Below are 27034 nucleotides of genomic sequence, written 5' to 3' on the forward strand. Positions count from 1 at the left end.
ATGCTCTGTGCTTCTCATCTCTTCCTGATGCACTGCATGGTAAGGCCTTTTTTTTTCCTTAATAATAATATTTCTGCAATGGTGAGAGCTGAAAATGCCACCAATAACCAAATGAAAATTGAAAAAATATAAAAACCTAACAAAAGAATGTTTGTTAGTGTGGTTGTTTTCCAGGAGCAAGTGTCCTGATTACTGCAGTAGCTTTGTAAGATCATTTCTGTCATTTTTCTTGCTTTTTGGCTCTGTGTGTTTGCGTGTGCGTGTTTGTGCATACCTATGTTATCAGCTGCACTTGCACTGGAGCACTGGTATATTTCCAGGCTAAAGGGGATGTTTTGGAATTTGCTCTGATATTTCTCTTTTCCTCCCTCTATTCCCCTTCTTCTGCCTCCCCTTCCTCTCTGTCTCTGTCTCTCTGGGGTTATGGTGCTACACTTTCCCTGCACCTCAGTTGTGTACTGACCGCTAGAAGGGAAAAATAGGGAAAATAGGTCCTGTAGAAACACAGAAACATTAATGAATCTATATTATCTGGGTAAGAAGCTATAGAAGGCTTTACAATGTCTGCTACCTAAGGTGAGATCTGCAGGTACAAAATACTTACCCTCTGTGGGAAACAGGTATCAGATGCAGAATTGGATGCTGTTTTAAATACACAAGGAGGAAAATCCTTTTACACATCAGAACGCCAAAAAAATGACCAATATGAATTTTGACAACGTTACTTTTGATGACCTAAGTCACAGTAAAAGTAAGAAAACCTACTGTGATGTGGTCTTGTATCAGGCAATTTCTGTCATTTACTAGCTTGGGTATTGGGAATAATTATAAATGAATTCAGTGAATGTTGTAAGATTTTGCTTGTAATGTGGATGAGAGGTGGTAAGTAAGTGCAAAGTGATAGTATTAACTAAATACTCAACTCACTATAACTTATGGCCATTATCTGGAAATTGCCAAGCAGATCAAGAATTATAAAGTGAGTGTACTGAGACAGAAGAGCATCTTAGCTTTCAAGAAAGCCTAGTTTCTTTGGATTCCTGTTTCAAAAGCGTAGGATAGAATGAAAAATAAAAGAGTGCTGATGGTAAATATATGTATATTTTCTTCTCTGTTTTGGTTGATCAGTGAGTTTGAAGAGGGGTGGCTGCCCCTTGAGGAGCAAACCAAGGTGAAGGCCTGCCCCTGCCCTGAGGGTGATCTCCATCAAGTCCTACTGGATTTGACAGGAGATGAAATGCTGAGGAGCAGGTTTGAGTGGCAGTTGTCATGGGCTCCCCAGCTGTGGAAAGAGGTGATGAAGTCCTGACTGCAGGTTCAGAGAGTGGGACAGGTGCAAAGAGCCAAAGCAAAACTCTGAGACCGGCCAGCCCAAACCAGCTCCCATGGACTTAGTATAAGAGCTTAAATTCTATTCAAAAATTGAGTTTTGTCTAAGATACTGATACTTCCCTCGTAGTGAAGGGACCTCATGAGGTAATTTCTAAAGAGAGAATGGAAATGCAGTCTTTTCATGTCACTACAGCAGGAGAAAACTGAGATGATGCAAATATGCTCCTATAGTGTGGCAGTTTTCAGGTAGCATTCAGAAAAGCTAGACTTGATTTTAAAAATAAGGGTTCAAAGTATATATATACATACTATAAATTAGATTTTTTTCTATATTGTGCTATTTAAAGTGCACAAATATTATAAGAACCAATAAGAAAAACTGAGGAAGGATAACATAACTTGTAGATGTCATCTTCCAATCTTCCCTTGTGGAAGAAGCTCTTAGTTGTGGAAATGGTCTCCCAGCTCTTTATGTGAACAAGGACTGCATACTAAACTCAAATTTCCTATTGCAAATCTCCCCTCACATCAGCAGGTCTACTTCAATCAATGGGACAACTCATATGAGTAAGAACTACTCATGTGAATAAATTAGGAAAGATTTTGTAAGACCAGTCTCTTTGATTGCCATGGCAACAGATTTATTAGGCTTCAGGCACAATTTGTATTTCTCTTCTAAACAAAATCATTTTTTGTTTTACCCATGTGTATCCTTTCGTCTTGCAATTAGGACAAGAAAAATAGGTCAATTACATTCTTGAAGATCATACAACTGTACAGACACATGGTTAGGGAAGAATTATCAGAGTATGCAAAGTTTACTTTTATTTGTGGTCTCTAAATCCAAGATGAGTGTATTTTTACTAGAAACATTCATTGCCTTATTTATTTATGCGACTCTGTTAATGTTATTAGGTATTCTTGTCAACAACTCTGGAAACTCACCAAAAACAAACATCATTTAAATTATGACTGAACATAAAGAAGCATTCACTATTATTAAGTACAAGGAGACTTACCAAACTACCTAATACATTACATATTTTCATTCTTTTAGTAATACATCATGTTCAGCTCTTTACTAGATCCAGAAACATGTTTATCTTCAGGGTATAGAAGCAAGATGAAGTGATAATTATAACAAACTTCCTAGAGAATATAGATATATACTGTCACAGGAGCCATTAGAACTTGTGAGTTTTATTACACCATGCATTATTTTCTGCTTATAAATGTCTATATTATTAGGGTATGTGTTACATAAGAAGTAATATTTCCTTCATTGAACATTATAAAGAACGGTCCATTTTTAGAATACAATGTACAAGATTTATTTTTATTTTTTTTTTTGCACTAGCTTGTGCATTATGGAAGAAATGAAAATATTAGAAAATGTGAGAATAATAACCTTTAGTATGTATCCAGTACTCTAAAGCAGCAATAGGTTTGTTTCATTAATCCCCAAAATAACAACACATACATAGTGTGAAGATTTGATTCTTTTCTAAGGGGGGTGTAGCTTTGAGAAAGAAGCTTTTGTTCATGATGATCATTGTTTTTAGCAGACATTTCTATCAATGATGTACTGGGACAGAGCTCTTTCTTTAGTGCCATTTCTCATCATTTACTTTAAACAGTCATATAACAGCTTTAATTAGTTGTCTGTGAATTCTAAAGGAAGTGAACGTAATTTCCCTTCCTTTTAGATTACTATTCAATAGGGCTCTGATGTTGAAAACATATGTATTTAATTTCAATCCATGGAACTCTTTCATTAGATAAAGTATGTGAATTAGAGCTTGAAGTGTCTACATTATCAGAGCAGTTACGCTGAGTAATGGAAATACTTTCCATATTTGCAACAACTATTCCTAGTTGAGAAAAAAGTACTTAAAAAATAGAACACATAAGAAGTTCCTGTACCTGCAATGCCTTGAGTGTTTTTGATTCAAGAACCAGAAAAAAATCCGAGGTTTTGCTAGGCACACAAAAATAATTTAAAAATCTGAATCTTAAGGTTTTACTGCTTAAACATAAACACGGGAAGAATACATACATCTAACGAGAAATTTCAATTGATCAGCATCGTTCTTTTCCAGAAACCAGGATAAGAAATTGAAAAGGCAAAGGTATTAAAAAAACCCCTAAAAACTCATATGTGTAAAAATATGACACATTTCATTTCAGCATTGTTATTCAGACTCTTTCGTATTTTAATAGGAAATTCCAAAACTGTTTTTCTCAGTGATGAATTGCAGTATTTAAAATTTCTTTTTTTTTTTTTTCTTCAGGGAAATATATATATATATTTAATACTAGATTTGTCATAGCTGTCCCAATATTTATTGTCTCTTACAGGTCAGCTCTTTAATTGCAAGCTCCCTGAAAGGCCAACTTCAGCACTACCCATTGCATAGCCCTATATTGTTGATACTGAACAGCAGTTCCTACCAGCTCTATGGTAGATGTAAGTTCTGATTGCAATTCCCTGTTTTAACTATTTTTGTGTCTTCAGAAAAAAACAGGCCTCTATTATACTGTGAGTTTTACAGATACCAGAGGAGGTAGTTTCTACTACAAAAGGCTTTGAGAGGCCTTCCAAGTGCATGCAGGCAAGGAGTTGAATTAGTCAAGTATTAATATCTTTATTAAATAGATAAGGAACTGAGGAACAAAAGACTGCCGAGGGCTATACTGTCAGGGAAGAGTTCTCAACTGAACCCAAATGTCCTCATTCTCAGTTCATCACTGTCCCTGCAAGGTTGTTCTTCATTTTCTTCATTTTTTGCTTAATGACTTGCATTTGGACTTTTAAGTTAATACTAGTTGAAGTATCAAATCTGAAAGGGAATTACTGATGCATACTTCCTTTCCAGTGTGAGACAGTTGTCCTAAAAAATTCTTTTTTCTCTCCTGAGCTGTTCTGTTTGAATGTAACCTTTAATTATGTAATTGGTTTACTACTTGGGGGAAAAGCATCCTAGATTAAACAGCAAATTCTAAATAGTAATGTCCTAAACGCCCCATGTGTACTAAGGTGTGTACATGTGTTTGTATTTGTTTATGCTGCCTGGATTTAATGATAGCTTTGAGGACTGTTGGTAAATGAATGAGATTTAAATACAGGGCAGCCAGGAGGAGCACCTGCATTCCCTTATCATCAGCAGCAACGGTCCACAGGGTCATCCCCAGCCAACCTTAGCTCTCATTCTTATCTGCAGATACAATAAAAGAGATTCTGAAAGGCGCTCCCATTCAGGACAGAAATGTTTTGCATTTTGATTTGGATATTGAACTATATAAACGTGTTTTAACTTCAAACACACAGATCTTTAAGAACTTTTCATATGTACCATAATTCTTTTTTAAATGACAGAGGACCCAAATACTTGTTAAGATATAAGCATGGTGTTTACAGTGTTTACACATTTCCTGCAATATTAATAGATGAGGAAAATAAATCTAATGATTATGATAAGGTAATTTTTGAACATTGACAGGAAAGGTGGATTTTATCTGGTTAAGAAACATTAGAGATGCTCATATATACAATTTTTATTCAAAATAAGATCCTCAAAAAGAAGAGGCTTGGTGAGAAAAGTTGATTAGCTAAAGGGATCAGTAGATATTGATGCAATTTGATTGCAAATTGAATCAAGAATGTCTATTGCAGCTCTTTCTGAGAAAAAGAATGGGGCAGTGCCTGTCCCTTCCTTATTTAAGCTAGACAGCAAGCAGTGGTGTGACTAGAAAATAGTCTTTGCATAGTCTGTTACTTGTTCAGTACGGAAATTATTGAAGTGCATATTCAACCTCTGACTTCTAAAAATTTGGGACTTATCACTTAACAATAAATAACATAGGATATTGAAAATCATATCATTCTACTTCAGGTAATGCCGTGTTGTAGTTAAGAGAAATAAGGACTTCACTTTGACATGTGCCAAAATCTAACAATACTTTGCAAAGAGAGGTGATACAGAAATACGTTAAGAGGATCAGAAAGTTCCTTTTGGGAAGGCCAATTCAATGCTTTAAAACCAAGTCATTTAAGCTGTTCAATTCAGAAAATAGACGACAAGGCTTTTTGTTGAATTCCGTGGCCTGTGTATTGTTGGGATTTGTTTTTTACTTTGCATCAAAAGCAAAAATTGGTTGAAAAGTTTTGGTTCAGATATTCATTGCAAAACAACAACAACAAAAAACTGACTATAGAATCAGTAAAATACTTAGTAAAAGACAGGATTTTGGAAGAGATTTTAAAGTATTTGTAAAAGTTCTTTCTAATGGATGACCTCTATGACACTTAGCATATACCGTTTCTGTGCTGTATATCTGTATTTATCAAAGCTGGAATTCCAAGATTTCCCTTGGAAGAACCATTCATTCTGCCAATGTCATTTCTGTTTATGCTGGGTTCCTGTATTTTGATTAAGTAGCAGTTGGTTTTTGTTACATCAAGGTGCTCTGGAGTTTAGCATAGCTGGATATTTTCTCTGATTCCTCAAAACACTGTTATGAAAATGTGCAACAATCTATATTATGCTGGAGCCACCCCAAGGTATTGTTAACTCAATGCATATTATAAAGGGGACAGTGTTTCTGACATGACTTCCTACAATGTTCAGGGTGTTTTAATGTGTAATATCACTGAGAGCATCCTGAGTGTGGAAAAATCCGATGTTCCTTCCTTTTTATTATGGTTTTAATAGCACTATTATATATGAGTATGCTGAGGAAAGGTTGGTCCATTACTTTGACTCATGACTGTGATTCCTCAGGTCTTGCATCTTTCCTTGCACTTTCTTAATGAATTGTAAGGGATTGCTGGAATCTTTGGCTCTAGTGGTTTCTCAGCTCCAGCCCCAAAATCAATGCAAAAGATGTTTAATGCACAAAGACCCATCTGCTCCGTCCGTGCATGCTCAACACAGAATAATTCCAATCCTACTCATTGAATTTTAGAAAGCTAGTAAAAGACCAGAAGTTACATATGCAATGTTTCTGCAGAGGAGATAGATGAAAAGCATCACTAAAGCTTCATGCTCTTATAAGCAATAGTAATATTAATAAAGCGGACGTGACAGATATTATAAAGAAGACCCTACAATCAGATTCCTTTCCAGTTTCTAACCTGGATTTCAGTGTATATATAAGTATGTGCAGAAGGCACATCAGTTGGATATCAGAGAGATTTTAGCATCAGAAACTGCACTGCACTCTGCTTTGCTCCTCGTTCCCACCCATGGCCCTTCTCTGGAGCCTCACCTGGAGATGCAGTTCACCTGCAGAAATCAAGTTTTGCATGAAGAGGGAAAGAGTCTTTCTTGATCCCTGCAGGTTAAGCAAGGGATTAATAGCTGATGCAAATAGAATCAATAAGCAATTTCCTTTGTAAGACAAGGGCAACCTTCTTGACATCAGTTCTTTAGTGGTAAATGCCAGGTGTTTTTATAAAGTTGCATGGGTTACCATGTATCTTAAGAATCCGATAGCATACACTCCTTGCTCACACATCCTCATCAGGAGCCTGTCCAGACTCATCCTCCATTGGCCCTTCCTGTGTCTACCTCAGCCCATGCAGGCACATATCCCTAATACCCGTGACAGTGTATCTGGGTACATCTGTCCATTGCAAGTATGTATGAGCTGAGCCTCTCTCTCTTGTGGTCATGCATCCATCCCACCTGCAAGTTCAGCACAACTGTGATTATGTTGTCTGTTGTGCTCCCCTAAGATCCTGATCTTTGCTCCCCTGTGATTTACAGTGGAATATTCCTCAGCCTTGGGTGGCACTGCTAAGAACAGGTCCCTCAACTGTATAAGTGATGTGTGCAAATATGATGTCTCCTGGGAGGCTAAATAAAATAGACAGTGCTCCTTGCCAGCCACTGCCATGTCTCACTTTCTGCCTTGGTTTACAAGCTCTGCCAGTATGGTTTTGAAGCCTGTATCTGTTATAGATCCTCTGTACTCCCCACTGCTAAGTCCAAGATCTGTGCATAGGACTCAACTTTCACACGAGCATTAGCACAGGATAGCTGCTACTGCATTGAGAAATAGAAACTACTGTCATGCAATGAGGTAAGATGTTATGGATAGTTGATTTCATAAGAGATTTGCAACAAGGTAGGACTTTTCCACAGGTCATTGCACACGAGCATGTGTCCAACCTGCTGGGGTGAGCACTACCATCCTACTGGGTACTGTCACAGCTGGAGTGAATTTAGGAGCCAGAAAATCTGCCCTTCAGATTGTCGCCCAGTTCTCTGCAGACACACATGGCTGGACTGATGCTGCTATCTGCTTCACACCTACGTCTCCCCAGTCTGGAAGTGCAATATCTCATCCCTTATTCTGCTTATATAACATGTAAAGATGCTGAGTTCTCCCAGAAATCAGGTTACAATCACTGTGTGATTCAGCTTCCAGATCTGTTCAGCGGGGCCACTGAACCTTGCTTGTGTGTCCCAAGGTGAGGATTAATCTGTTAATGTTTGTAAAAAGCTATGTAAATGCTCTGTATCATGCTGACAGGTCAAGCACTGCATTGCTCACTGACTGCTTCTCCTGGCAGTGTAAGATATATGCCAAACAATGTCTGTGCTTTTAACTGATGTTCGCTGATCTATCTTGACTGGCTCAACCCTCTCAGGATTTGGCCCTCCTTAGCCTGCTGATAGGTGATACAGCACAAATATGCAAGGCTGCTGCTTTTCCAAATAAATTTGAATGTAGTGAATACATCATTGTATGCTTCTGCAGGACCTTAACACTCAGGACACTTTAGTTCTCCTGAAGAACACATGGAAAGTGAGGAAGGAAGCTGGAGCTCAGTCCCCTGTTTAGCTGTGGGCAGGCAGGTAGCAGTAATAATTTCTTTTAACTGTAGGCAAGGATCAGTAGCTCATTTCACTGGTTAAATTACAGGTACTGGATCCTCGTTATTAGCATTACACAAGGATTTTTATGTTGATTTTTTTGTATGAATGCATAATACTTTGATCATCTTTCATGATTTTTGCAGTGAAGGTCATTTGCCACTGATCTTTGCTGATGTCTTTATGGGTATATTTAAGTTTTCCCAGTCTATGAGGGCTGCTCCAAAAGTAATGCCTCCTCGTTTTATTATGTTTGCCCACAATATCAGAGGTGGGTATTGGTGATATGAAAGTAAAGGCTGAACATTCTCACCAATATTCTGTTCCACTTTTTTTTGCCATACAATAGATGGCAGCAAAGGGGCAATCTGACAAAGTGTCATCTGACGTGGAAGTGTATATCAGGCAAAGATGTGGAATTGAATACCTCCATGCTCCATGCAGAAAAAAATAGTACCAGTGACATTTGCTGACACTTGCTGAATGTTTATGGAGACCAAACAGTGAATGCAAGCAGTGAGGTGGTTGGTGTTGCGTTTCAACAGTTTCAACAGCAACTTGAAAGACAAGCAACAAGTGTGAAATGCAGGGTCTTGTTCATTCCCAGTGAAAATGCATAGCTAATGGTGGTGACTATGTTGAAAGATAATGTATTTTACTTGAGAATTTGCTCTATTAAATACTGTTATTATGATCTTTGTATCTGTTGTAGTTTCCATTAAAATAAATAGGAAGCATTATTTTCAGAGCAAGCTATATAGATAACAATGCTGCTGAATAGTTTAGGAGCTGTTATCAGCGCAAGTTGTTACTGAGTAAAATCAGGATATCTAAAAGGAAGGTACTTTCTGTGAATCTTTGTTGCTATGTGATCCTCTTTGAGGCTACTAGAGCTAGAATCTCAATGTGTGGGTCATTTTCTGGGTCTAACGTAGAGATATGGTGTTGAAATATTCAAAAGCAGTTATGAAAAGTAGTTTTTTTGTTTTTCTCAGTGTTGTTTGTGCAAGGAACTTTTGCTTTTAAGGCCTGATCCGATTCCTTTCGGAATTGGTGAGAACTGTGCGGCTGGTTTTTTCCACAACAGCTTTCACCCCAGCAAAGTCTACATGATTGCCATAACAGCAAACGTGAACAGGCTCTGGCTATCTTTACTCAAAAATCTCTTTCCTTATTTGTTTTTTGTTTTATTGCTTTGGAGTAACAAAAGCCCACATAAATGCACACAGCCTGTATCGGTCCAGCAGTTTTAAATGACAAGTAGAGGAAAGATGGTAGGATGTGGCCTTTGGGTTGCATCTAAGAGTTGTTGCAGGATGGTGGCTGCTCCTCAGACAGATGCAGGCCCTTTGTACTCTCTGAGAAACTCTTGCTCTCACCTGGCTGTGCTGAAGCTAACTTGAGCACAGTTTAGTGTGCAGCAGTACTGTGACTGCAGCAGAGATGTAGCCCATGTCATTTATAAATGACTGCAAGTTGGAGTAGGAATAATTTATAAGCCAAGCTTGGGAGATTACCTTGTTTACGGCATTGTTAAAAAATAGAAGGTAAAATTAAAATGAAACAATTAAGTCCAAATAGATGTAAATGTCTCTTAGATAAGAAGCCTACTAATGTCCTAGAACTACAATTTGGACCATAATATAACAAAGAACAACAAGAAAATATTAGCATTTACAAGAAATAAAGAATTAGGAAACAGAAGAAAGGCAACAAAGACTTTGCTAATGGAGGGATTATGGCTTTTGAGACCATGCAATGTGACACCTATGAAAAGCAGTCAATTTTGCAGATTTAGCAATTACCACCTGTCAGGAAGTGCATGTACAAAAGATGCTACTGCATGTGTGGCGTGGGAGAGTTTCTCCCTACCTGGCTGTGAAGCGTGTTGAGGGTGACATAGCCATCATGATGGCTGAGCACGGTGTGTGTGCAGATGTTTATGAGAAATCTATTCTGTTCTTCTTTACTTGCAGATACCTGCATGTGTCATAGTGCTGTGCATTTGTAAGTCGTGCACTTCTCCTTCTCAGTAATGCTTACTTTAGCCCCAGGGGAAGTGCAGCTGTGACCATAGTGGATGACTTCATCAGAGGAGGGAAGTTACCCAGCCTTACTGACAGATATTTATGAAGATTTTCCCAAGGCCAGCCTCCAAATGCATTACTGCAGAGATACTTTTGACATTTGTAGTCCAAGAAGTGCTATTCAGAGTAAAACACTGCCAGTGGGTTTTCATAAAAATCTTGTTTCTTGGATTGTCTGTGGGGGTTTGAATAGAACTCTGAGTTGCAAAGCCCTAAGATTTCTCTTGAAATATCTCTACCAGCCTGTATCTGTCTTCCTTTCCTCTCCAGACACAGGGACCTTCAGCAGTGCTTTTTGCTTTAGTTACCTACAGCACCCCTGCCTGTGGCTAATTCCTACTCAGGCTTGCACTCTCCAAGCAATCCCCAGTGGACTAGGGAAGAAGGGAAAGAATTGGAATCAATTCAAAGAAAGAACTATGAACTATGGGCAAGAAAATATAAGGAAATGCAATTGAGATGCAGGCAGATTTTTTTTTCCCATAGACAGATTTTTGAATAATAAAATGATTATAAATATTGGACTTTTGGAAATAAAATACTTACTACTAAAATCAACCCACAAGCATATATCGTGAGAAACCTTTCTTCCTTGACACAGCTGTCAACCCTTTGGAGATTTTAAATTGGAATTTGTCTAGTGTAAATCTTAGTTTCTACTTAAAAAGAAATATCAAGAGCATTGAGCTTTTGTCTAGGGTTTTTAAAGCATGGGAAAACTAATATAATTTCTGTACTGATGTGGAGTTATAAAATTTCACATCCTCCAATTTTTGTCAAAAAATGGTTATGTCTTTTGATTCATGAGATATTTTGCTATATAACACTGTCATACACTTTCTCTTAAGAAAAAAAAAAAAAAAAAAAACAATTCTCTCCTCTGGACTATTTGACATGGCTATTTCATTTGTAACTCAGTCCAGAGCTGGCTATGTTTCAGTCACCAATGTCTTCACAGAGTTTCTACATGAATTATTGGGCTGTGTTCAGTATCTAGAAGTCTAAGGAGTTGAAAAGTATGGTTCTAATGTCTGACTGCAACTTGAAAGGTTCTTCAGATGCATAGCCAGGCGTAACAATGACCTGTTTGTGGTTGCAGCAAAGCAATGCCCATACTGAACTCAACAGAAATTAGTCTGGGTGACAAAAGGATATCTCCTGTCAGATCCAACGCATGTGCAGCATGGCTTCCAGATTCAACATGAAAGAGTGGTTTTAGAGGATGAGAAGAACAAGAGTCAGCTATGTTAACCATATCAGTGGCATTTGGGAGTAGCTTAGAACTGATAGGACATGTATAATTGGACTTAGTTTGAATTCTTAAGTTATGCAGGCTTGTACAAATGCTTTTAGCTAACTAGGAAGTCTTTGGTCTTTGGAAAAAAATGGCTTCAAGCAAATGGGAATCTTTTGAAGGTTTCCTCTGTATTAAGAGGATTTTTTTCTGAGTTGTGTTAGTTTATTTTCATTCAACACTGATACTGATTAACACTGCATTGACGTCTTCTTAATTAGCAAAATAATATGAATGATAACCAATAAAGGATTTTTTTGTGTGTGCTCCTCCTTGATGTCTCCAGAGCTACAGATCAATTGCTAGTGTTTAGTGACTCCTGCTCAAGAGTGCAGGGCCTGTGGGTGGGTCTTCTTTTATGGCTGACACTTGTACAATGCATAATCTGAGATGACACTGACCCTGGCAGAATTATAGGAATATTGTTTTCAGCAGGATAAATTGTTCCTGAATGGTTTCTTCAATGTACTGTGTTACACGTCCAAACATTTTTTTCATCATCTTGAGCGTATGTCCTAAATTTCTTCTCTGCTCTTTTTATTGCATGGGTTTGATTGTAGCCAACAGCAAAGGTCAAAAGACATTTTACTGTTTCTATTTCTGCATTTCTGTTAAGATGAATTAAATTGTTGATGCCGTAAAGTGACTTGTTAAAAAGCTTATGCTGCAAGACTTCAACTGGTATAAACTGAAACTGAACTGCATCAGTTTGAACCAGATGGTCCAGAGAGACTATGTGGTCCAAAGGGTAGGGTATTGATTTAGAAACCAAGAAAGAGAGTTTGATTCCCTGAAGCCAGGGAAGCTCCAGGATTTTAAATAATGTGTTCACCTTACTCTGTCTCAGTTTTTTCCTGGATGAGTGGTGGAGTGGCTCTGTATTTGGAGGTATTTTGCACTCAGTTTTTCAACCAGGTGGTCTTATTTTCACATCTAACATTAGTCAGTAAAACTGCCTGTTCAATCTGTGTTATAGGCAGGTTCTGAAGTCTAGGAATGCTGTGGTACAACTGTACAGACAGTTATGTTTACCACTGTCCATGAGTGGTAGAATGCATAATTTCTCAGTCCATAATTGAACCAGCACTGTTTTGTACTTCAAGGAGGGCTCAATTTATTTCCTTCTTAGAGAAGGAAATCCAGCTTAATTTCTTACAGTACAAAAAAATTCAGATCACAAATTTCAGTTGAAACTAATATTTATTTCAGTACTTTAAATTAATTCTTAAATGACCTTTGGAGATATTTGGCCATTGTTGTTTTATAGTTTTTTTCTTTGTTTGCTTTCTGCTTTGGTTTTCTGTTTGGTTTTTTGTTTGTTTGCTTGCTCATATTGAGAGGAAGGTTGTTTGTTTTTAATGTTGTTATTGTATCATTTAGTTCCACATATGTAACTTTTGGAGTCTTGTACATCTTTTTCTATCCCTAGAACTTCCCTACGCTGTGAGCACGAAATATTTGAATGTATGATTAGTGTTCATTTCCCAGTTTTTGCTTTGTGAGTGAAAGTCCATCCTCCCACCAAACCCTGAAGAATGTTGTTCCACAGCAGAGCTGCCAGCTTCCTTGGGTTTTAGCTGGTCTCTGGCCACAAGGTTTTTTTTTTGCTGGCATGCTCATTGCTCCAGCCACCTTATCCCAGTACACATTGGCAGTTTTTTATAGTATGAAATGGGAAGAAATGTGGATAAACATCACCTTCCAGGACCATCTGGCTTTTAAAAATGAGTAGAGCCAAACAGATACATTACAAATGTATCTTAACTGAGAAAGCATCAGTTGTGGCATAACAGTTGTTAGAATAGAAAATAGTTCTGTGTGAACAAATAGAAGATTCTTCATTTTGAAATACTTGATTTTGAAAATTGAGATTCACCAAACCGCTGTTTCTTAGCTATGTTGCTCTTCATTTACTTATCATACCAGTTCAATGGGACTTAGAAGTCTCACTGTATTTTACATGGACTGTGGGACTTACAGTTGTTTCCAGTGACTAATTTTGTACAATTTGTACAATGTACTAGAAATATTTTACTTATTATTAGCAGCCTCTTTATTACAAGCAATGTCTTTAAGGACTCTATTAAATGTCAAAAAATAGGGCTAAACTTAGTTCTCAGTTCTAGGAACATAAATAAATATTATCTTTCCTCTTAAGAGTGATTTTACTTAAGGTTTTGTGAATAGAACTTGGCTTAGTGTCCACCAAAGAAAAATATATCAAAATATATGTTTATTTCCCTAAATCTTCAGGAGAGGTTACCAACATGCTACTGAATACACTGTTAGAGAGCAATGAAATATTTTCAGTTTTATGTGTGGCTGTGTTCTCAATTTTATTCACTTTTCATATGGTCATTGTTTTAAATTAGTGGCACTACATTAGAGGATGTCAGAATGCATCACATAAACAGATAGAATTTATCATGACCTTGAGGCAACATGATGTGTATGCTGCATTATATTCGCTATCCAGACATGTTCCTTACATAGTACAGCATTGACTTCAGACATGGAAATAACACAGATGGTTATACATACTGTACAGAAGACATATGCAAATAATCTCTTCAAATCTATAGCCAGATCATTTGTAACTTTTTAATACAAATAGGAATTAACTCAAGCAAAAAAAAAAAAAAAATTAAAAAATACAGATGGCTTTGCTGCATACACAAGGTGACATCCTTTGCTGAAAAATGGAAATCTCTGAATGTCAGGAAACATGTTTTTGCTATGAGGGCAATCAATCATTGACAGAGGTTGCCTCGAGAAGCTGTGGAGTCTCCATTCTTGGAGACGTTCAAAAATCTTCAAGAATATAACCACACACAAAACTGAAAATATTTTACTGCTTTCTTGCATTTATAATATTTGATTGCACGTTGGTAATTCTTCTTAAGGATTTAGGGAGATAAATGTAATATTTTTGCTATGTTTTCCTTTGATGGACGTCAAGACAAATTTTATTTCAGTGTGGTCCTGAATAGCCACCTCTTGGTGTCCCCGCTTGAGCAGTGAGTTGGGACCAAATGACTCCAGGGATCCTTCCACATATCAGCCATGTTGTGGTGCTGGCCAAGCATTGGGCAAGTTAATCATGACGTTTTCTGTCCTGAATCTCACTTCTCAGGTGTGCTAGAGAGATGACCATGTGGAGATGAGCTTTCACCTTGCTTGTGTTTTCCCAGCTGTGCAGGGAGTTGCACAGCTAGGAAGTTTCCCCAGGATCTTAGTAGACTAAGTATTCACCTCTCTTTCACACCATTCTCACTCTTCTTGCAAGACAAAGGGAGAGCTATTCCCACAGGTCAGTGCCTGGCCCTCCTGAGAATGTGGAGGTTGACCTTCAGCAAATTACTTCAACCTTCTGCTCTATTTCCCCCACCTTCCCATACATCGTTCTGTTATAATTTTGGAATCTGATTGGACTAAGGATCATTCTTGTTGTCTTTGTCTGGTTTCTAGCCCAGACGTCAGCAGGGGTTGCCGCATGCTGCTGCAATAAAAATGACTAATGATGATGATGAAAGGAGTGGGAGTTGGTTGCCTGGAGTGCTATCCTACTTTGCTAACTTTGTTTTAGAAACTAGTTTCTTCTTCCAAGTACGTTATTTTATCAAAATTAATTCTAACATTTTAAAAGCAGCCAGGGATTTTCTGTTGCCTCACTTTTGGAATACCCATTCTAAAACTTGGAAAGAAGTTTTGAAATTTTCAGAGTTTCAGATGGTGTCTGTTGTCACAGAGCCAATAGCCTGAATGGCAGGTTATTGGCACCTTCAAGTGTTAGCTCCAAATGTGTCCTAAAAGGGGCATTCAATAGAAAAGTGCTCTATTTTTAAATTAGGGCTGAGATAGGTAATAATAACACACAAAACACTATGTGAAAAGAACATTATCAAGGTTGCACAGCTCAGCACTTGAAACTAAGAAACACTGCAAGCAAAACTGTCCCAACTGCATTAATTTGCCACCTTGCACAGGTACATCAGTCAAAGGCTATTTTTGCACAGGATTGGAGTCTTGCATGGTGTGCAGAATAGATGACACAGTTTGTGAGTTCAATACCTGATTTACTTTTTGCTGTTCAATGCATAGCTCAAATTCTGCTGTGAAGGCAAAACTATTTCCCGCTGGGGCATTCCATGGAATGTGGAACACATTGTAGGTCCTTGCTGTGTGCAAACACTGACTTAGCTACCTTTATAGTGTCTTAATAACAATTCTAGGTATCATTTTTCTCTTGTACATCTGGTAACCTACAGCAGAAAAGACAAGATTACAAGTATCTGTAATTGTAAGAGCCCAATTTTATTTTTGTTAGAGTACTAGCTGCACATACTGCATGAGGCCATGAGTTTCCACTCCAATGGCCAGTGTTCTCTGCTGCAGATACTTAAGCCCTTGGGTGCAAGGTAGGCTCATAGAAAATGAAGTGCACAGAGCTGATAACACAGTGCAGTGTTATCAGTGGTATCAGGGAGTTGTCCCCTTCCTCAGGGCAGCATCTCACTCCTGTAGACAAAGGACTGCTGCACCTTTTTGCACTCTCCAGCCAACTCTATGTTCTTCATTAAAAATAATTAAGAATTCTGCAAACAATAGCCTTTTTCTCTCCTCTCCTATGGCAAATGCACAGTACACTGAATGAATTTGGCGTTTGGTGAATAGTAAAGTGGTTAGTTAAAAACTGCTTGGCAATACACAAACACAAGGAGGCTGACTCCATGCTGGATAACCTTTAATTGTGTCTTTTATGACTGATCTTTGCAAATTTATTACACAAATTATTTATTTTTGAAAAGCAAATGCAGCATTTTACTATTCAAATTTTCTTGTCAACAATGTCATTTCAACTTTCATTTGAAACTCATTTCAAAAGTTCTGCACAGATCGTTGAAGCAGAGAGATTAAATAAACAGGAAAAAATACAATAAATGTAATTTATTTTGTCCAACATATCAATTAAAACCAAGTACATTTTCAGATGCATAGCACCTTCTTCATTACTGATACCAGGCTATCTCAGTAGCAATAAAATTGCTAGCGTGCTCCTTGCCTAAAATCTGAAGATACTCCTGTATTTCACAGATACACTCAGCAGATTTAAATGTGGCTAAAATAATTATCAGTTTCCAAACATCATTTCTGTAACCAGGCAAGTTGGGTAATTTTTTCCAAAAAATATTTTCCCAGAGGTTAAAGCAACATCAAACCAAAAAGTTACCATCTTAGGAAGTTATATGTATAAATAAAAATAATACAACTTTCTTGAATGAGAGGATGTCAACTGGCTAGAGTTATTTCCAGTGTCCCTTAAAATAGCTGTACATAATTTCTGAATTAAACATAGCCTGAAGCAAAAATGGTGTAGACTTTGTAGAGCCACAAACTAACAGCTCTTTTCTAAGGGAGCTCATGTTTCATACTCCTCAAGGTTTTGGATGCTCTTCCAGTGCATGTTTGTTTTTTAAGGAGGAGAGACTTCTGAGCTCCATTTTGAAGAACTAATCCTCAGGGTAGTTTGATCCATTGGAGGACAAATTATCTTCTGGCCTTGGCAGAATTTAGAGATAATGTATAGCCAAAGAAAGATAAATGTGTGTAACTTTTTCCTCCTTGTAATATTTCTTAAATGTCTTCTGAAGCAGCTCAGTTTCCATTCCAACATGCAGCAGCGTGAGGGCAGTTCTTCAAATTTCTTATGACAGAGGTTATGTGCCTTCTGGCAGGTGGGGGAGACCAGTCTTTCACTGATTTTTGAGTATTGTATCTTTCCTCAAACTCAACTTTTTTTCCTCTTAAAAGAGAACCCTGCAGGTTCCTTTGAAGTAGAAAATTAAGTGCTGAGGTCTAAAATGATGGAAAGAGATCCTTTAACACATAATTCATCAAGCTGTTTCAGTTAATGACATTTTTATCCGGGCAAAGATTTTAAGATTTTTAACAGGTGTGAGGGTTTTTTTGGCTGTTTTTTTTGTTGTTGTTGTTGTTTTTTTTTTTTTTTCTCAGAATACACAATAATAAGAATGAGCACTGCCAAACATGACTATTCAATGTTAGGAATCAAAGAGTCCTCTGACCTGGCCTGAATTGATACCCATAGCATATAACCTAACTGACAGATCTGACTTCAAATCTTTATTCTGTGATAGTTTCAGGGGTGCAGGAGGGACAGACGTTAACCTTCTTTGGTCTCCCATCCCTCCTGTGTTTTTTTCTTGTTTTTTTCTTTTTTTTTTCTTTGAATGAAAAGTGTCCCCTCAACCAGATTTAGTCTATATAAATGATAAAATCTTTGGAGTAAGAACAACACATCTTCAGAGTACATAGCACAGAAGCTTCATGGTAATGAAAGAATCCATAGAATGGATTTTGTCTTCTGTTACTCGAAAACCCCTTACCATGACTGCAGAAGGCAAGAAAGATAACCAAAAGCACGGTATTGATTTTGTTTGAGGAACAACTAGAATAGGATTTTTCAGCCTACCAAAAATATGACTACAGGGATATGATAGGAGATTTACAGTATTCTAGGTGGCCTGCAATTTAAAATACAATTATGCATTGTCCCAGATTACATCATTAGGAATCAAGTGGCAGGTTAAATAATAAGTGAATCATTTTTCAGATGTTCCTTAATTAACTTTTGAGCTCATTGCTAGAGGACACTGCATGGAAAACAAGAAGTTGATGTGAATTCAGAAAGTAATTAGACAAAATTAGAGAAAAAAATCCACGAAGGTGCATTAAATCCAAAGATGTTCCCTCTGGCAGAGGGAACCTGCAGATTTTTGGACTCTAGTTAGGTACAGAGGTAAGCATTACTGTATGCTTGTTTGCTCTGTATGTTTGGCATCAGCTAATGGCAAGGAGACATCTTGTTAGCTGAGGTTAGGTCTGGCTGTGCTTTTTCTCACTTGTATCACAGCGTGTTTGGTCTGTACCAGAAATCCTATACAGCAGTCCTGAGAAGCGAGCACTGTGGCTAGCTCAGTCCTGAGGATGGAGAAGAAGCTGGTTGTGAGACACCAAAGACCTGGTGGTGATTATGTTAGTCTTCTCTTCTCGTTCCACACTGAAGCTACCTCTTCAGGGGAAGAAGCCCTTTGGGCTCTGAAAGACAGGGCTAAGCAGATGCTAGATGAATCTGGGACATGAAGGATCTGTTCTCCACCACGATATTCAAAATATGCAACCTTTATGTTTCAACACTAAGTGCTCTGAGCTGTCCTGAGACACGGCACTTAGCTCCAGCTCCATGCTGCACCAGCAAGCTGAGTGCAGTTTTGCACCCACGTGCCTCCAGGACAAAGGCCTTCATAGTAGCTGCGAACAGCAGAGCAATAAATTGTTTGAAACTGGAGCACAAGCATTGTCCGTTGTCTTTTAGAACCAGTACATTTGCACACGCTGTAGAAAGATTCAAGTAAAAAAAAAAAAAAAAAGCATAATTCCCATCATTCTCCCATTCTTATTGCTAATAGAGGGTATCAGGGTTGACTACCAGAATAGTACAAGGGGTGAAATACTCTTTTGACTCGAGAAATCTGAAAAGAAATACCTAGTATTTAAAGGATGAAAATGACAAATATGCTGTGGTACCAACTGAGAATGAAATGCTTCTGAGCATTAGCACCGAGCAACCAAGCACAGTGCTGTGCATCAGAAAAATGGATTGTGAACAAGAAATAAGCCACTCTAAATCAATGAGAATTATGCAGAAACTTAACCACAGCTTGGGCCAACCCAGAAAATTCATCATCTCTGGGTTTGTGAAATTTGGAATTTGAATCATATATGCTTCCACTTCTAATTTAAGTAGCTTGCTAGTTTTGATCAATAATCATTTGTTTTTAACAGGGTATCTTATATCAAAGGGAGAGGGCTTAGGTTGAAGGGTGGCCTTTGATCAGTTTTGTTTCTTTCACAAACTAGGACTCATGAAGCCTCATTAATCCTTGCTGCAGGTGGAGCTGAAGGCTATTTGTGAATCTGTGGTTAGAAGTCTCTCCACAGAGGCATTAAATGGGAGTCTGCAGCAGTAGCTTTGTGTTTAAGGATAATTATTCTGATATAAACTGTAGCTTCATTTCTGAGATAGAGATGCTTATATTCAAAATATCCAGTCTCTTTAATAATAGAGCTTAGATATCCTGAGCACCACAGGGTGATGCATGGTCTCAGACACAAATGAGAAGAAGAAAGGAGAGGCAAATCCTCCTCCTCTCCTGAGTCCCTTAGTTGCCTGGGGAACAAAAACAGCTGCCAGAGCATCTATGGGACCTTACCCATAGTGGGGTCCAGGGTGAGGCCTGTAATACATTGCTGCTTTGAATTCTGCCCTCTCAGAAAAACCTCACTGTTGTGGAGTGCTTTCCGTTATCGGAGAGGAGGTCTGTCACTGCTGAGGCCCTTAGAGATATAGTGGCTATGAAGCTATAAATAGCATGTATTTCCCACTGCCTGAAACCTGCCAGCGCAGCAGCAGGATGACGTAGGTTTGCTGCTTTCCTGCTGGAACACTACAGAAGTGCTTCTACTCTCTCCGCTGAGACGTCTGTTAGCTGTAGACACTGTTTCTGTGCTCACTGTTGGGGAGATGTTATTGAACTGAGCTCACATTTCTGCTTTTTCTGATCTTTTTTTTTCTCCACAAGAAACACCTCTCCCTGGGCACCTTTCCTTGCCTCCCCTCCCTCTTCTTTTGGACAGGTCCCTGCTTTTCTAAGGTATTCTGATTGCTCCTTGGTATTAGCTTCTGCTCGTCCCACTTTGATTCATCTGCTGTTATACATAATGCACTGTCTGTGCAGACTGCTCTCGCTGAAGGGACTTGTTTGAAGCTTTTTTCAATGGTCTGAGAGCTTCTCTCTTGCTTTTCCTTCTCTCAGCTTTATCTTGCATTCATATGATGTTTTTCAGTTCTGTGAAATCCAGCTTTGCAAATAAAAGCAGATGGTTGCTCCTGCAGCTGCTGATACCTCTCTGAGCAGTATCATGACTGGCAGCTAACAGCATAGTGTGTGAGTGAAAGTTAGGAGAGGACTGATCCAGTTCAAGATGTCACAAGGACTGTACGTGGGTACAAAGTCATTACAGAAGTGGTAATACTTATTAGAAAAAGGATCCTAGGGCTGCTGATGATCACAAATGTTTCTGCTGGCTTTGCCTTTCTCCCACTGGCAGCAGTGCAGCACTCATTGGAATGCACTGCTCAGCATCCTGCCCAGTGGCTGTCCAGGATGGGAGCTGAGGTTGGATCTTAGTTGGATATCAAGACGGATATTAGGAAAAATTTCTTCTCAGAAAGAGTGGTGAGAGGCTACCCAGGGAGGTGGTTGAGTCACTGTCCCTGGAAGTGTTCAAGAAAGGTGTAGATGTGGCACTGAGGGACGTGCTGAGTGAGCAGGGTGGAGATAGGCTGATAGTTGGAGTAGATGACATTAGTGGTCTTTTCCAACCTTTATTCTGTGAGCATGCAGCTTTCCCACATCTGTGCTTGGAGGAAAATGAGGTTAAAAGAACTTGGGAGAAAAGGAACAAAACTCCTCTTTGTGTGTTGTATAAGTGGCATTAAGCCTCTCCTCCACTAGTAACTGGAGTGCTTCTGTGTGGAATAAGAAAAGATGGCAGCTCCAGCAGCAGGTGAACTCACAGTCTGCTTTGTATGATTTTTGTGCCTCCTTCAGTTTGCTAATCAAAACAAGTTTCTGCTCTGTTTCTTATCCCCAGAGGGCGGAACTATCCCCAGAAAATTAAAGCTCTCTTATCTGTTAATGTGTCATCACAACTAATAGCCTGGGGACTATAAACAAGTTTAAATATCAGAACAGTTTGGCTGGTGATTGTCCGTGATTATGTATTAAGAATACAAAATTTGTGCCCAATGATATTCAAGCTAGACTGAAAATGAGAAGGCAGCTCCTCAGCTGCTGTAAATGGAGGTAGCGTGGCTGAGCGGAGAAGGGAGGCTGCTCAGCACCTGACCCTCAGGGCTTTGCAGAAGTTTCCATTCTTGTTTGTCAAGGCACTGAATCATACAGGCCAGCACAGGTCCAAGCAGAGTGCAGACCCTTCTCTCCGCTCTAATGTCTGGGAGCTGTGCTCCTCCCAGCTCACAGCCTCCTGGGCACTCTTTCAGTAGTGACCTACAAGCAAAGAGATTGCAGATTGCTAAACTTTGTCAAGAGCAAGTCAAGGAGCCAGCATGTTCGAAAGCTGTCAGATATGTCAGGCAGGTACCTCACAGGGGATGTGCTTTGTACCTTCAACTTGACAAACATACTGCAGTAAAATAACAAACATGCACTCTCTGCCACCATTTCCAAAGCCCTGCTGCTGCCCCATCACTTTCAGCTCACTGACTGTTCATGCTGAGGGTGAGGAGGCAAGGAACAGTTATTTCCTCTTGTTAGAAATGCTGTGACTAGTCCATAGGTCTGCTTACAATGACATCAGCATGCAGTGAGACCTATGGTTTTGTGGAGATGGCAGTGGGAGTATCTTGTAACATAGTTGGATTTGAAATTGTTCGTGTTAACATCTCCCTGTTCTGAAAGGCACTGCTGTTTCTATGAGTCATTTCCCAGGATAGACTGGGCTATTCTTGAAAGAATCCCACAGATTAGAAACTGAGGCAGAGGGAGATGAAGTGATATCCCCTAGATATGTACAAAGTCAATAGTTGTTCAAAGCGGTGGATATCAGAGAAGTGTTCTAACCTCTGATTGTCCTTGCCACTGTGCAAAGCAGAATACATGGAATAAATAACTTTTCGTGTATATCTTTACAGACTATATATCTTCTTGAAAAGCTGATTCCAGGTTAATGATGAATCTTGCAAAATGGTATAGGGAGCACATTCATTTTGATAAGGCAAGAGATCACTTACCTAATGAAGTACTACTTAATAAGAAGGATCATTATTAAAGAAATGGTATATCTAGTGCTTTTTACACCTTCTATATTAATCAGCATTTCTCGGCAAGGAAAAGGAGTGTTTCTGACAAGCATGAAGTTGCATAAGAAAAAATATAAAAGGAGCAGTGTGTCATAACAATTTTAAAACATGAAACAATGTCAAATAAATGAAATCAATTTCCAGAGGAGAATAACAAAGGCTGAAAAAGGTCCTAGAAAGCCAAAAGATTTTGATTTTCTTTTTCATTAATTAGGGACATTATATTAAAAATGTCAGGAACTGTTTTCCCTGTAACAAAAAACACCCACAAGACGCAGCCAACCGAAATTCCTCTCTGAGCACAAGATCTGTGAAGGTTAAAGGCTTGAGTCTGGCATCAGGAGAGCATTTCTTGTCTCCCAAGGTCACTCCATAAATGTGGAAAAGTAATTTTGATTCTGGTCTCCTTACAGTTCAAAGTCAAAGCTTACCTTGTTTCAACAGTTCTATATTTGGCAAAGTACTAATATAATTGTATTTGGTCCCAGTCTTGTCCTGCTGGAATGTTAAGCACTCCTAATACCAAGCCCACTGTGGTCTCTCGTAGCGTAGGTGAGGCATGAAATATCAAGTAGTGTATTCACACTGGAGCAATTCCTCCAAGGAAACTCAGTATCTGCTTGCTAATTATTAGAACATGCAAGGAACAGAAAAATGATTGCATGACCTCAGATTAGAGATTGTGCAGCCTGGTGACCCCTCTATTGTAGCTGCCAGCAGTGTGTACATGGCAAAGATTTTAATAAAAAGGCAAGGATCTCGTGGTACTTCCCCAGAATACTTTTGCAGCTTAAAAAAAAAAAAAAAAAAAAAAAAAAAAGAAATCACAACTCAAGGACTTCCTAAGCCAGAGGGCTTTTCTTTATATCTTATAGTCTTTGATATACTTTTTCTTTTGTGAATTATTTAGCTACTTTTAAGATTTATGTTAATTTTAGGATTTGCAGTGTCCTGCAGGAAAGAGTTTGACACTTTAATTGCATGCTGCACACTTTGAATTTATTAGAAAAGATGTGTTGCTCATAGTAGAGGTTTTGATGCCCTCCAGCTGCCTCTGCTCACATCAATCCCAGAAACAGAATTATTGAGCATGCGTGGTGTAGATGCCATGACCAACCCATATTGGTCAGTTCAGGGTGTGTGGAAATCCACCCCAGCTGAGGTTGACTGGTTGACTCTGCCCAAACCATAGGATAAGGCAGACCTATGAATTAATCAGTGTATCTTCTCTGGCTTTTTTCAGAGCCTAAAGGGCTCACAGGATACTTGGCTATCATTGTGTTTCTACAAGAGCTGGAGGTTCTGAATGAACAGTGCTCAGCTCAGTAGAATCTGTCTGCAGAATTTCAGACACAGCACATGAATGCCTCTTCAAATCCTCGTTTGAGTCTTGGTATGTGTTCTGATCATATTTGTGATTCCACTTGATTTTTCAAACAAATAGTGAAATGTAGATATTTGACTAGAGAGACCACATCTTGGCTACTGAAAAGGGAGAGTGCTTGACTGTGGCACAGTTAGGGATGTGGGTTTGTGGTCTGCTGCCATGTGGACTCAACGCCTTGTGAGTTAGTGTGAGGGTTGTGAGGTTAGTGTAAATGGCTTTCATAGGAACTCTCCTGGTATTTCCCAGAGCCAGCTTTCCTGTCTGGGTATCACTGATTGTGCAGTGGCAATTCCATAGGCAGGGAAAGCACCTGCTAGTTGCAAAGCAAAACCAAGCAACAGGTGGGACACTTGGGCTCCTCCAGGAACTAGCTGAGGGCAAATATGGCAAGGACCATTTGCTGCTAGAGGATGTCCAACAGGAAGAGTTGCAATTGGGAGTGGCTGGAAGAATGTGGGGAGTAGTTTGTGAGGGCTGGAATGGAACCAGGAGCCAGCATGCCCTGGGAGGTGCGCAGTGCCCCTGAAGCTTTGCCTGTCTGGGTCAGATTAGCAGCAGACCTGTGAGATGAGAGCATTCTGTTGTCTGGTGCAGCATCCCTCTAGGAGAAGTCACAGCTTTGCTGTGGGTACATCGAGGTTACCAACTGCCTCATTTTCTGCTGAATCACTTGGTGACGCCAAGGCAAAGCACGTAAATGCTAATACAAGTGTTCATGTAAGGGCTGGTAGCACCTCCACAGACCCCCACTCCTGCCTTACTCACCACTAATCACTTGTACATCATCAGTACCTGCTGATATTCCAGTCCTCGCAAGGATGTCAGCAGTGGTTGCTGCCCTATATATGAACAACTGGCAGACAAAACAAATGCACTGTTTTGTCTGGACTCTTTTTTTTTTCTCCTAGTCTCTCTTGAGAAAGTTCTACTCTTCCAGACCTTTTCATCCTTTTGGTACTTTGCTGCGCCACATCTGCATGAACAAGGACCTTGCTCGGGCTGCACAACTGAGTTCCCAAATTGTGATGCTGGGGGGATATTTGCCTGTTCTAAACAGTTCTCTTTTCTCTGCCTGCCCAAGCTGTGTGGATCCAGCAGCTTTGATCCATAGGTTAGCTGCTGGAGGAAAAAGAGAAGAGGTTGCGTCTCCTTTCTTCTCCAACTAACTCCCTCCTGTGGGCAGGAGCAGTTTGGGGAAGCTTTTGCTGCCTCCTGCCAGCAGCAGGAAGGTCACAGGATGTGGTGGGCAGTCACAGAGATAACAGTAGGACACAGCCCAAGCTCAGCTGTTGGCAGATCGGTATGCTTTGGGAAAACAGCCAGCCTGCTTCAGTTTTCTGGGTCAGTCTGGTTTTCTAGTTGCGTCTGAATTGCGTTAGATAGATGTAAGCACGGATTAATAGAATTTATCCATTTCTAATTTGAAGATCAAACATTTACCCAGGTCTCATTACCTGGCTGGCACACCAAGGGAGCTCCAGCAGTGCCCGAAGTCAGGGCTGGTCCCAGAACTGAAGGATTTTCTTTTTTGAGCAGTTCAGATGTTAGAGCTGCTGCTTAGAAAATGGCCGTATCCTCCCTGCAGGCAGATCGATACCTCTCAGCTCACAGCACTGCAAGGAACTTTTCATCGTACATTAAGAATGAGGAAAATAAAAGCCACGATGGATGTTATTCTGGTTTTGCTGTTATTTTGAATTATTTAGAGGGAAGTCACTGCTGTCTTCCTTCTTGTCAGAAGACAAAATATCTTTGTCTTTGGTAGTTTTTCCTATAAAAAGGAAAAAAGTTCTTCCCATTTTTGTTTCTCTCACCCACTCAGTCCTTGGTACCAAGGTGTAAATTCAGGCTTTCTGCAACTTTCCAACGTCTCCTACATTCTTAATGCAAACCAAGTTCCCACTGACACAGGTGGAAGTCACATCTCAGTGGTACACTTTTAACCAGCTTCATAGCAATGTTGCAGATGAGTGATTAACGCTGTAAATGATGGCTAGTGGATAAGCAGAGGATATTTTGGAGGGTTATAAGAAATTTCCAGGCTAGCTGAACTATCACTTAATTAAGCATTTACTAAATAGCTAGAAAAAATGTTAAACTTTAAACTGAATTTTTAATGCACAGTGTTAAGAGGCAAAAATCCTGCAGTTTTCTCCACCATTTATATAAGCTCAGAAAAACAACCTAACTAATGTGTTCTGGTATTTTTCTTCCTAATTCTAGATTATCCTGAAGGGGAGGATAAAGAAACTGGCCACCAAGATGGTAATCACTAGTGGAAATGAAGAAGATAAAGGCAATCAAGAAAAGGAAAGCAAAGAAGAAACCATCTTGGCAATGCTTGGAATTATTGGGACAATTCTAAACCTCATTGTGATCATTTTTGTGTACATTTACACAACGTTGTAAACTAGCAGGCATGCAAATAGAACAGATAAAACGGCCATTAAGAGTGACAACAAACATTGCTGACTATTGACAAGTTGTTTAATCAGAATTGACTCTGTATTATATTAACACATCATAAAAGCACTGCCTGCAGGCAGCGAAGGCTGAAGCACAATTAATTTAACAAGACTTCTTCACGCAGTAACAAGCTAAACTCTTCTGTCCTGCCCTCTTCCTTTCGCTTTGGTTTTCGGTTTGGGGAAAACATGACTGCAATTATGTAAGTTGTAGCTTTGGAGAAATCCACCTGGGTTATGTTGTTTTAACACAATTTAAAAAAAAAAAGAAAAAAAAAAGAAAAAAAAAGAAAAAAATAAGAAACTGTACACTATATACAATTAAAAATGTATACTGTATACCTGCAAAGATGGAACTCTAAGATAGCTGCATAGCACAGATCACGTGTCCGTTAGATCAAATGTTATTTTCTCTCTTGGTTTATGCTTTTACTTACATCGAATCTGACAAGCTTTTTGTTTAGAATGAACATATGGTGCAATCATGAAAAAAAAAAAAAAACAATTCTATTGAGCAAGATCTGCCTAAAACTGATAAGATGTTTGGAGAAATACGGTATGTGGTTATTTTAACTTTCTCATTTGCTTAACATCTGTGTCTGTTCATACCAATGTTTATAAA

General features: G+C 39.0%; 1 protein-coding gene across 1 annotated transcript; it reads left to right on the top strand.

The window, feature by feature from the left end:
* Positions 1–26356, top strand: TUNAR (transmembrane neural differentiation associated intracellular calcium regulator; the record flags this gene model as incomplete). Its single annotated transcript, XM_079536973.1, has 2 exons — positions 1–39; positions 26171–26356. 2 exons carry the CDS (start codon positions 1–3, stop codon positions 26354–26356), a joined length of 225 nt encoding a protein of 74 aa, XP_079393099.1.
* Between the last annotated feature and the right edge of the window lie 678 nt (positions 26357–27034).

This window comes from Tetrao urogallus, assembly GCF_951394365.1.
Source record: "Tetrao urogallus genome assembly, chromosome: 6".
Lineage (NCBI taxonomy): Eukaryota > Metazoa > Chordata > Aves > Galliformes > Phasianidae > Tetrao > Tetrao urogallus.